This window comes from Macaca mulatta, chromosome 2, assembly GCF_049350105.2.
Source record: "Macaca mulatta isolate MMU2019108-1 chromosome 2, T2T-MMU8v2.0, whole genome shotgun sequence".
Taxonomy (NCBI): Eukaryota; Metazoa; Chordata; class Mammalia; order Primates; family Cercopithecidae; genus Macaca; species Macaca mulatta.
In genome coordinates this window covers 3,100,355-3,112,504 of record NC_133407.1, presented here as the reverse complement: position 1 = coordinate 3,112,504, position 12,150 = coordinate 3,100,355, and the positions used below count along the sequence as shown (strand labels likewise).

At 47.6% G+C, this 12,150-nt stretch overlaps 1 protein-coding gene across 2 annotated transcripts in view; it reads left to right on the top strand.

Moving 5' to 3' along the window:
- Nucleotides 1-12,150, top strand: part of BDH1 (3-hydroxybutyrate dehydrogenase 1) — a 64,091-nt gene that overhangs the window by 26,845 nt on the left and 25,096 nt on the right. For both annotated transcript variants that reach the window (XM_015132625.3, XM_015132624.3), the window contains exon 2: nt 1,990-2,115. In XM_015132625.3, coding sequence (XP_014988111.1) covers nt 2,033-2,115 — 83 coding nt within the window. In that variant the 5' untranslated portion in view covers nt 1,990-2,032. The remainder of the gene's footprint in view (nt 1-1,989; nt 2,116-12,150) is intronic.

Sequence of the window (12,150 nt, the reverse complement as noted above, 5' to 3'; positions counted from 1 at the left end):
CTTCAAGGAAAACAAAATGGAAAGCAGCTGTCTATTTGGAGATCATATTAAAGCATTTTCTGCCACAGGCATTGAGCTAAGGGGTGGAAAGGACTTTGATTATAGATGACTGGATGGGAAGTCTCCCAGTGATGGTGACCTCAGACTCTGGTCCTGGGTCTTGGAGGGAGGAGGTAGAGATGTGTGTGCTCAGCCAGTACTTTGATGGCAGGAGGGGTTTCCTCATTAAAAAGTCTGAGCCAGCACGGGCCTGTGCCTTCCATAAAACTATAAAAAGCCAGTCTGGGCTCCATTCTGCTGTTCTCTGCAAGGAACTTTCCATGGAAACTTCTTTTGTGGCCACAGGCCAACTTTCCACCCCCAGACTGTCCTGTGGGAACTCACTCAGCTCCCATCCACTCTCCAGGGCCTCAGAGTGCCTCCTCTGCGTCAAGCTCGTTCTAGGCACTGAGGATTTGGTGGTGAACCAGGTGGACAGGGTTCCTGGTGTCACTGAACTTATGATCTGGTAGAGGAAGATAAAGTAAGTAAACAAGGTAATTTTGGATTAAGGTAGCTGCTATGAGAGTGATTTTACAGAGAGCAACCTGTGTGTTGAATGGGAGCCACTTTAGTGAGGGAGTCAGAGGACTCAGCATCCAGGATGAGGGCAGAGGAGGACCCAGGACTCTGAGGCAGGAACACTCTAGCATAGGCGAGGAGCTCTCGGAGTCAGTGCTGGCTACGGCGCAGTGAGCAAAGAGGAGGGTGGCCTGGTGAGCTAGGGGCCTCCAGGGAGGGAGAGGCCAGCCCCAGTGGGCACGGAAAGTTCTTTAAACACATAAGTCGCATAGCTTGACTAGAGTTAAATAGGTTTCTGGGCTGCTGTGCTGAGAATGGGGTGTGGCAAATAGGGGCAGGAGTACAAGCGAGAGTTTACTGTAGTTTTGGAAAGATAACACCAGAGAGATTCCTGCCTGCTTTCCTTTCCTGAGGATTAAACAAATTAAACCTCCCTCCAACAGGGCGCATGGCAGTGGTTGCTTAGTCAACACTGCTGACCTCTGGCCCCAGGGGGCTGGCTGTCAGTCAGGTTTGGGGTAGCAGCCAACAGGCAGGGGAGGAGCCTCCCAGGCAGTACCTTGTTCCCGGGAACTGTGTGACAGACTACAGCCAGGTAGGCAGAGGAGAGGCTAGAACCCATTCAGCAGCCCGCCTGCCTTCCCTTAGGCCTGGAGGAATCACTGTTAACAGAATCGGAGGGCAACGCACGCCCGTGCTGATCAGCAGTCAATAACGCTGAAGAGTCCTGGCGCCCAGTAGCCTTAAGGTGTTACTAAGAGATTCTTGTTGCAATAAGGTTGCTTTAACCTCAAATGGGGAGGGACGCGGAGGGTGTGCGTGTGTGTGTGTGTGTGTGTGTGTGTCTGTCAATTACAAGAGTCGCTTATTTGGCAGCTCCAAACTCCATGCTATAATGAATTACTGATTAATTCAGCCTCAGAGCCAGAGCCCCCTTGTTTGTTGGGATGGGGGAAAGAGGTGGACAGCTGAGTCAGATGCTATGTGGCATGGGGCCAAGCTGCCTGCAGGGGCAGGTGGGCACCACAGGTGGGTGTTTCAGCAGGTTAGAGGAATAGGATTTACCGAGTCAGAATCCCTGAGGGGTTGGGTCCTCGAGTCTCCCAGCGGTTGGGAGTTTGAGGATCACTGATGGGGCCACCCTGCTCACGTTATGAATGGGTGATGACTTGCCCAGGGTTGCCCAGTGCGTTCGGTGGCACAGCTAGAGCCAGAACCCAGGCTTCCAGGCACCCTGGCTCCTGACTCTTTCTATCATGGGGCTGCAGCTTGAGAGAGGACCCAGAGCGGACTGCCTGGTACCAGGACTGGAGCTGGGTGGAACAGATGCAGCCCAGTTTGACTTTCACAACCTGAAAGAAACATGACTACTCCTGATTAAAGCCCTGAAGGCAACAAAGTAATGCTGAGGGTGCGTTTGTGTTTCAGAACCACTGGGAGGAACTGGGCCATTCTACCACCTGTCGCTACCATGCTGGCCACCCGCCTCTCCAGACCCCTGTCACGGCTCCCAGGAAAAACCCTAAGTGCCTGTGATAGAGAAAATGGAGCAAGGTAAGCAACTAGAAGTGGTGGTGGCTTTGAGGGGTGACTTTCTGGGCAAGCAGAGCTTTTCACACATGGACGGCGTAGGCAGTAATGAGGCCTGATTCTCAAAGATGTCCCTCAATACCTATGTCTCCCAGCAGAGGAAACTCAGAGGTGTCCTGGGAAGACATATTCCCAGGACACACAGGGCAAAGAGGAATATCTTTCATAACCGCTTTTTTTTTTTTTTTTGACGGAGTCTCACTGTGTCGCCAGGCTGGAGTGTAATGTGTTATCTTGGCTCACTGCAACCTCCGCCTCCTGGGTTCAAGTGATTCTCCCAACTCATTCTCCTGAGTAGCTGGGATTACAGGTGCCCGCCACCATGCCCAGCTAATTTTTATATTTTTAGTAGAGATGGGGTTTCACCAGGTTGGCCAGGCTGGTCTTGAACTCCTGACCTCAGGTGATCCACCCGCCTCGGCCTCCCAAAGTGCTAGGATTCCAGGCATGAGCCACCGTGCCCGGCCATAACCACTTCTTAAAACCCTTTTTATTTTGAAATAACTTTAGACTTACACAAAAAATTGCAAAAATTGTTGGAAAGGGTTTCTGGATCCCCTTCAGCTAACTTTCCTAAATGTTAACATCTTACAAAACCATACTGCAATGATCAAAATCAGGAAATTACCACTGATAGAATACTATTAACTAGTCTGCAGACCTCATTCCAGTGTCGCCAAGCAGCGGCTGACGGACCTTTTTCTGGTCCAGGATCGAATCCCGAGTCTCACATGGCACGGAAGTGTTATGTGTTTTTAGTTTCTTCCTACCGGGGACAGGTCCTCAGTCTTTTTCGCTCACGACCTTGACACTCTGGCTGGTTATGTTGTACAGTGTCTCTCAGTTTGGGTTCGTGTGGCAAGAAGCCCGCGGCAGTGAAGTGGTACTTTTCTCAGCCCATCGTGCCAGGTGGTACATTATTTTATGTGGCTCATCACTTTAGCCACCTGGATAACTGTTCTTTTAAAAATTTATGCATGAAATCAGTTAACTGAAATGTCCCAAGACTTCACTGAATCATTTGTGTGATTTTGAGGCAGCTTTATGTAAGTACAAATTAGACAAGCAGCTGTTCTTCTTTGAGAGCTTCTGGAATTGCCTTTTCCCAGGGGATTCAGTGGGCTCTGCTGCCACAGTTGACTCTTGCAGTCTGAGCAAGGAAAAAACAAGAAATGCCTTTTTCTTTCTGTTATATTTGAGGGGAGTGAAATTGAAGGTTAGGTTAAATTCAAAGTCCCAGGAGCTAGAACACTGATATTTTCTAGGCCAATAATATGTTTAGAAGAACATGCATTTAGACTGAGCCTCTGTTGCCCAGGAAATGTGGCAACCTCTTGGCTCAGAGCAACCTCTCCCTTCCGGGTTCAAGCAATTCTCCCGCCTCAGCCTCCCGAGTAGCTGGGACTACAGGCATATGCCATCATGCCCAGATAATTTTTTGCATTTTTAGTAGAGACGGGGTTTTGCCATATTGGCCAGGCTGGTCTCGAACTCCTGACTTCAAGTGATCCTCCTGCCTCGGCCTCCCAAAGTGCTGGGATTCACTGCACCCAGCCAGGCTTTTAGCAGCATTTGCTTGAATTTATTTCTGAGAGATACAGAGGCGTGGCTTGGAGTTGGGGCTCCACCTACCTGAGGACCCCGCGTGAGAAGAGTTTAGAATACCCCACTGGCACAGGTGGCAGGAGGCCCCTGCCATCAGAGCAGGGACGGAGCTTGGCTTTGTTGAAGGGCTCTTGAAAGAAGGTGACTTGCTGCAATTGTTTTTTCAGTGAGTGATTAATAAAAATGGCAAGATCTGTCTCCATGATGGCTTTTAGAGATTTCTGGAGTTTTTTTTACAGAGGAGAAAATAATCCCACAGGAAGTTAAAATACTTTTACAAAGGTTTTGTTCTCAAATTTAAGGAAAGTGAGGCATTAGTCAAGCTCCTGGCTCACTTGAGGGAAAAGAAAGGTTGTCAAAGGGAATTCGGAATCTTGTGGATGGACTGAGAAGTAACTTGGTTAGGTTGAGGGGTTCGGTTAGGTTGGCCCGGGCGGTGGGTGGACAGCCGCAGAGCTGAGTCAGAGTAGAGTCAATGTCACAGGGTGAAGGCGTGGGCAGCGTGGAGGGGGACCCAGGTGCAAAAGGAGGCTGTCATGGTGGGTAATTACCATGCCTAGGATCCCACAGGACGTCTTAGTGATGGGGAAAACCTTTGGCCTGATCATTTTGCTTGAATCTCAGTTGGAAAGGGCCTCATACTCGTCTCCACCTGTGAGTGAATCTTGCTGATAGCATCCTTAACAAGTGACCTTATAACCTCTGTTTGAATATGTCCAGTGATGGAGAGGTTAGTACCTCTCACAGCAGGCCTCCTATGTTTGGACATCTCTTTCATGCAGTCCTTATTGAGCAGAAATCTTTTCTCCTGTTAATGCCACTCCCTGTTCTCGGGTCTGCCCCAGCATTCACACTGAGCGAGTTATTCCCTTCTCCCCAGGGCACTGTGCCCCCTCAGTACCCCCCCACTCACCTACTCTTTTTCCCCCCACGTGGTTTTTCCTTGTTTATCTCTCATGGTTTGCCCACTATCATCCAGGACTGCCTCCTGAATGATCTGCACTTTGCCTGTGCTGCTTCTTAAGATGTGGTGCCTGAACAAAACACCACCACTGTTGACATGCCCAGAGCAGGCGTCACCCAGTACACATGGCTCCGTCCAGATGAAAACCTTCCCAGGAGTGGCTGGATAAGGCCCCCAACCCCAACACCTGACAACCTGCTGTGCTTACTGGCTCCCCATGGCCCTTCGATTTCAGATTTCTCAGATTTCCAGCTTTGCCAGAAGACTCTGGCATCCCTGGAGCAGGTGCCTTACCCTCACATCTGGGACCCGCCTCCTGGACTTTGGTCACCAGTGCTCAGCTCCCAGGCCAGGTGCAGCGCATGATGCTCCCAGGGTGGCCTGACCCAGGCAGAGTAGAGAAGGGCTCTTGCCTCCCCTATCCTAGTTTCTTTCCTGTCCAACCCAGGCTCACATAGCTTCTTTTGGCCGCCACATCACATGTGTGATTCATGGTCAAACAGGCTGAATTTTTTTCACAGATGCTGCTGCGAGGCCATATTTCTCCCGAGCTGCACCTGTGCCACTGACCTGTGTTCCTCCTAAGCCCCATCTTGTTAGATTCAAATGGACTCATGGCTCCTCTCAGCAGAAAACTGGGTTACTGGTTATTGTTGCTGATTCCTGATGGGGACAATAAAAGGTATAGGCACACATACTGGTAAGATAGAGAAGCCAGAATGAAAGCCCTGGCCAGCATAGGGAGCACTCTCAAATGCAGCCGGGACGGCCAGGGCTCTGAGGACAGCAGGCTCTTCCACAGGGCCTTGGGGAGGTGCCAGACTGCACCTCTTCCTCCCTCTCTAATTCTGTTCCTGGGTTAGGGCAAAAATCAGGAAGCTCTCGTCTTTTGAATCTCACAGCCACCCCTTTGGGTTCTCCCTTCAGAAAGTGTGTTGACCAGCAGGGTACGGTGGCTCACGCCTGTAATCCCAGCACTTTGGGAGGCTGAGGCAGGTGAATCACCTGAGGTCGGGAATTCGAGACCAACCTGTCAAACATAGAGAAACCCCGTCTCTAATAAAAATACAGAATTAGCCAGGTGTGGTTGTACATGCCTGTAATCCCAGCTACTTGGGAGGCTGAGGCAGGAGAATCGCTGGAACCCGGGAGGAAGAGGTTGCAGTGAGCCGAGATCGCACCATCATGCTCCAGCCTGGGCAACAAGGGCAAAACTCTGTCCCCCAAAAAAAAGAGAAAGAAAGAAAGTGTGTTGACCATCTTGAGCTTAACTTGTGCCTCCCGGGAGACCGAGACCGGCGTAACTGTTGGTGTTAGTGGCTTGGTTGGCCAGCAGCTTGCTGTCACTGCAGGATCCTCCTGGGCAGAGGAGACCCTCCAGGGAAATACACAGTATTTTATGTGCTGGTTTTGGGTCTAACGCCTCATGGGCATTCTTAGCCCTGGGAGACCAGTGTATCTGCTGGGATTGCTTCACACTGAGAGTAGCAGGAACCCCTAGAAGTCCAGGGCCACTGTGGCTTTGGGGAGCCCAGGCTCCTTGTTTTTTTCTGCTGTGTTATTCTGAAGGCAGCTCAGGATCTCAGGATACTGTGATAGTCCTCCACCTCCAGCCTCAGTCCAGGCAGGAAGAAGCAACGCACCTGCATTGGGAAAGCAAAACTCAGCAATCACAGTCGACCTCTGCTTGCACGCTATTGGCCAGAGGCAGGTCACGTGACCACCAGGTGGGTGGTGGTCTGGAAAGAGTTGGGCACATGCTGTCCCGGACAGAATCCAGAAATTGGTTAGTGAGGCAGATGAGAAGAATGGATGCTGGCAGGCAAAGAGCAGTGTCTGTCACAGCTCAGCTGGGCTGTGGCCTCCAGCTGTTCACAGGGATATTGGGGCTTTGGCAGTCAAGAGGCTCAAAGGGGAACCCCCTGGGGATAGGCCTTTTTTTTTTTCTTTTTCTGTAGGGCAGAGGTATTGAACTTTGGTTGTGGGTTAGACTCACCTAGAGAACAGTGAGGGAAAAGTATCTGTGCCTCATCCCTGGGTCAGGAGTGACGCCGGGCAAAGGAATACTTTAAAGAACTTCCCTGTGATTAAAAAAAAAATAATAATTCTATGGAGAATCTCAAACAAATGCAAAAGTAGAAAGCGTTATATTAATCGCTGGTGTACCTATCACCTGGGTTTCCATAATTATCAGCACATGACCAATCTTGTTTCAGCTGCGTCTCCGTTTTCCTCCCCCTCCCCATACTAGATTTTTTTCGAAGCAATTCCTGGACGCGGTATTTCATTTGCAAATATTTTAGTATTTATCTCTAAATGATAAGAACTCGTTTTATTAATATAACCACACAACCATGATCACATTTCCAAGTGATTCTGATAAACAGGGGCCCAGAGAACAACTGCTCTGAACCTAGATGAACCAGTTCTTCCCCCAGGACCTTTTGTACTGGAATCCCCTGAGGTGAATGACACACACAGATTTCTGGGGCGCCCCTTCCTACTGAATCAGAATGTCAACGGGAGGGGCCTGGGAGTTTGCTTTTTAACAGGCCGTGAGCCACTGCTCCCGGCCACAACCTTTTTGCTTTTTATTACTTTAAAAAATGTCAGGTAGGTTGGGCACGGTGGCTTACACCTGTAATCCCAGCACTTTGGGAGGCCAAGGCAGGTGGATCACTTGAGGCCAAGAGTTCAAGACCAGCCTGGCCAACATGGTGAAACCCTGTCTCTACTAAAAACACAAAAATTAGCAGGGCATGGTGGCGCATGCCTATAATCCCAGCTACTTGGAGCCAGAGGCACGAGAATCGATTGAACCCGGGAGGCAGAGGTTGCAGTGAACTGAGGTTGCACCACAGCCCTCCAGTCTGGGTGAAAGAATGAGACGCTGTCTAAAAAAAAAAAAAAAGAAAGAAAAAAAAAGTTCTAAGGGGGTGGCCTTTAAGGAGACAGGAATAAATCATCTAGTTCCACTAGGGATGTAACTGCCTAATGGGTTCACCTTGCTCGCTGCCTAGACAGAACTGGTTTATTAAGACAGAGGAATTGCAATAGATGAAGAGTAATTCACGCAGAGGCGGCTGTGCAAGAGACCAGAGTTTTTACTCAAATCAGTCTCTCCAAGTATTCAGGAATCGAGAGTTTTTAAGGATAATTTGGTGGGTGGGAGAAGGCCGGTGAGAGAGAGTTGATTGGTTGGGCCAGAGATGCAATCATGGGAAATTGAAGCTGTCCTCTTGCGCTGAGTCAGTTCCTGGGTCGGGGCCACAAGATCAGATGAGCCAGTTTATCCATCTGGGTGGTGCCAGCTGACCCATCAAGGGCAGGGTCTGCAAAATATCTCAAGCACTGACCTTAGGAGCAGTTTAGGGAGGGTCAGAATCTTGTAGCTTCCAACTGCATGACTGTAAATTATAGTTTATAATTTCTAATCTTGTGCCTAATTTGTTAGTCCTACAAAAACAGTCTAATCCCCAGGCAAGAAGGAGGTTTGTTTTGGGAAAGGGCTGCCATCTTTGTTTTAAACTGTAAACTATAGGCTGGGCACAGTGGCTCACGCCTGTAATCTCAACACTTTGGGAGGCTGAGGTGGGCAGATCACCTGAGGTCAGGAATTCGAGACCAGCCTGGCCAACATGGCAAAACCCCGTCTTTACTGAAAATACAAAAATTAGCCGGGCGTGGTGGCAAGTGCCTGTAATCCCAACTACTTGGGAAGCTGAAGCAGGAGAATCGCTTGAACCCAGGAGATGGAGGTTGCAGCGAGCCAAGATCGTACTACTGCACTCTATCCTGGGTGACAAGAGTGAAACTCCATCTCAAAAAAATAAAACTATAAACTATAAACTAAGTTCCTCCCAAAGCTAGCTCAGCCCACAGCTAGCTTGGAATGAACAAGGACAGCCTGGAGGTTAGAAGTAAGATGGAGCTGGTTAGGTCCACTCTCTTTCACTGTCTCAGTTTTTCGCAATGGCGGTTTCAATGACAGCTTCTCATTCTTTCTGCAGAGCCACACTGGGGGTCGTGGGAAAACAGAGCGATGCTCTTTGGATGGAGTCATTCACGAGCGTCAGGTGTACCGACCACACTATCCTGCTCACTCAAGGCCATCCACACGCAGACTTAAACTGCAAAGAGACTCCTGTGTGGCAGAGCAAAAGGACAGGGGGTTACCTTGGTGGGTTTTCCTAGAGAACCCTCATTTCAGTCTAGTGAATTTAACGTTCTTTAAGAACATATTTTAATAATTTTTTTAAAAGCTTAATATGTTGAATAGGTAATATATTCACATGGTACAAAATTTGAATGGCAGGCCGGGTGCGGGGAGCTCATGCCTGTAATCCCGCACTTTGGGAGACCGAGGCAGACGAATCACTTGAGGTCAGGAGTTCGAGACCAGCCTGGCCAATATGATGAAACCCTGTCTCTACTGAAAATACAAAAATTGGCCGGGCGTGGTGGCTCAAGCCTGTAGTCCCAGCTACTCAAGAGGCTGAGGCAGGAGAATTGCTTGAACCCGGGAGGCGGAGGTTGCAGTGAGCTAAGATCGTGCCACTGCACTCCAGCCTAGGCAACAAGAGTGAAACTCTGTCTCAAAAACAAAGCAAAACAAAACAAAAAACAAAATGTGAATGCCGTAAAATGGTATACAGAAACGGTAAGTCTATCTCCCATCTCTTTTCCCCCATTACCACCTGCTCATTCACCACTCCCTCCTCCACTTGTCATTACTGGGTTAATATTCGTTTAAAAACTAACAGGACCTCTGCTTCTGGGAAGATGGAGTAGATGTACTTTTCTCTATTCTTTCTGTTAAGTACAACTAAAAACCCTGGATATTACATAAACTATAAATAATTTAGTAAATATGTAATATATAAAAGGCCTCTTAAAAGGCAGAGAGAAGAAGGCAGACCAGCTAAGGACCTCAGGACCCAAGAAACAACACAGTGATGAGTTCTCTAGGTTTTCTTTTTGTTTCTTATGTCCCAGATTTGGAGTTGAAGAAGCCGGCAACCCATAAATGCCGGTAAACTCAGATGCAAAAAGCTCCCCCAAAAATTTGCTCTCTCTAGCCAAATGACCAGCCTAGTAAGACAGAACATGTGGGTTTATTCCAGGGATATAAGGATGGTTCGTTATTTGAAAATGAATCTCATCCACCAAATTAATTAACTAAAAGAAGAAAACTTACATGATGCTCTCTATCAATGCAGAAAATGCAAAATTTAGCACACATTTATGATTTCAAAAATCTCAGGAAAAATAGACATAGAGGGGGAATTTCCTGAACTTGATACAGGGTATACACCATAAGCCTTCAGCTAACATACTTAAGGGTGAGACTGAATGCTTTGCCCCTAAGATGGGGAACAAACCAAGGATATTAGTCTCACCACTTATCCAACATAATGCTGTAATTTCTAGCCAGTGCAATAAGGTAAGAAATGGAAATAAAAGTCATATAGATTGGAAAAGAAGGAATAAGACTCACTATTTGCAGATTACATGATTGTGTACATAGAAGATCCCGAGGCATCCACAAAAAACTCTCTCAGAACTAATAAGTAAGTTTAGCAGGGTTACAAGATACAAGATAACACACAAAAATCAATTGCATTTCTGTATACTAGCAATGAACACATGGATATCAAATTTTAAAACAATACCATTTCGGCCAGATGTGGAAGTTCCTGCCTGTAATCCCAGCGCTTTGGGAGGATGAGGTGGGAGGATCACTTGAGTCCAGGAGTTCAAGATCAACCTGGGCAACATGGTGAGACCCTGTCTCTGCAAAAAATACAAAAATTAGCTGAGCGTGGTGGTGCATGCCTGCAGTCCCAGCTACTGGGGAGGCTGAGGTGGGAAGATTGCTTGAGTGTGGCAGGCAGAGGTTGCAGTGAGCTGAGATCACACTACTGCACTCCAGCCTAGGCAACAGAGTGAGACCCTGTCTCAAAAAATAAAATAAAATAAAATAAAACAAAACAATACCATTCCTAGTTGCTCAAAAAAAGAGAGAAATAGGTGTAACAAACATGTTACACATAATAAAGCATGTGTAGGATTTGTTTTTTGTTTTGTTTTTGTTTGGTTGGCTTTTTTTGAGACAGAGTTTCGCTCTTGTTGCCCAGGCTGTAGTGCAATGGTGTGATTTCGGCTCACTTTGACCGCCTTCTGGGTTCAAGCAATTCTCCTGCCTCAGCCTCCTGAGGAACTGGGATTACAGGCACCCCCACCACCACCACGTCCGGCTGGTTTTTTGTATTTTTAGTAGAGTCAGGGTTTCACCATGTTGGCCAGGCTGGTCTCGAACTCCTGACCTCAGGTGATCCACCCGCCTTGGCCTCCCAAAGTTCTGGGATTACAGGCATGACCTACCATTCCTGGCTGCTTGTATCGGATTTAAATGCTGAGAACTACACAACACTGATGAAAGAAATCAAAGATCTATGTAAATGGAAACCCCATACTGTACTCAGGAATTGGAAGACTCAACAACTTTCCCCAAATTGACACACAGGTTTAGCACACTTTCTATAAAAATCCCAGTCATATTTTTTATAGATAAAGACAAGATTACTCTAAAATTTATATGGAAAGGCAAAGGAAATAGAATAGCTAAAAGAATTTTGAAGAAGAAAAATAAAGTAGCAGCACATATATCAATGAATCAGAATAGAAAATCCAGAAATAGGCCCACCCAAATATGCCCAACCAGTTTTTGACAAAAGTGCAAAAGCAATTCAATGGCGGAAAGATAACGTTTTCAAAAAATGGCGCTGGAGCAAATGGACACAAAACTTAGACCTAGGTCTGACATCTTATACAAAAATTAATGGATCATAGACTTAAGATGTAAAACATAAAACTATAACCCTTTTTTTTTTTTTGAGACAGGGTCTCCCTCTATCCCATAGGCCTGGAGTGCAGTGGCGCGATCTCAGGTCATTGCAACCTCCGCCTCCTGGGCTTAGTTGATCCTCCGGCCTCAGCCTTCCAAGTAGCTGGGACTTACAGGCGTGAGCCACCAGGCCTGACTAATTTTCGTATTTTTTGTAGAGATGGGGCTTCGCCATGTTGCCCAGGCTGTTCTCGAACTCCTGAGCTCAAGCAATCTGCCCACGTCAGCCTCCCAAAGCGCTGGGATTACAGGCGTGAGCCACCGCACCCAGCCAAAACTATAAAACTTTTAGAAAAGAACATAGAAGAAAATCTTTGTGTTCTGGGGGCAAGGAGCTCTGAGACTTGACACCAAAAGCATGCCCCATAAAAGGAAAAATGAGATTTTATTTAGGGGTTAAGAGTTTAGACTCTGGACTCTCTCAGCCCTGGTTTTACTAGTTAGCTTTATCACTGACTACGTTGGGCATTTAAAACTCCTCTGTTGTCCCACGTGGTGCATGGGTGATTGTAGATGAGGACAC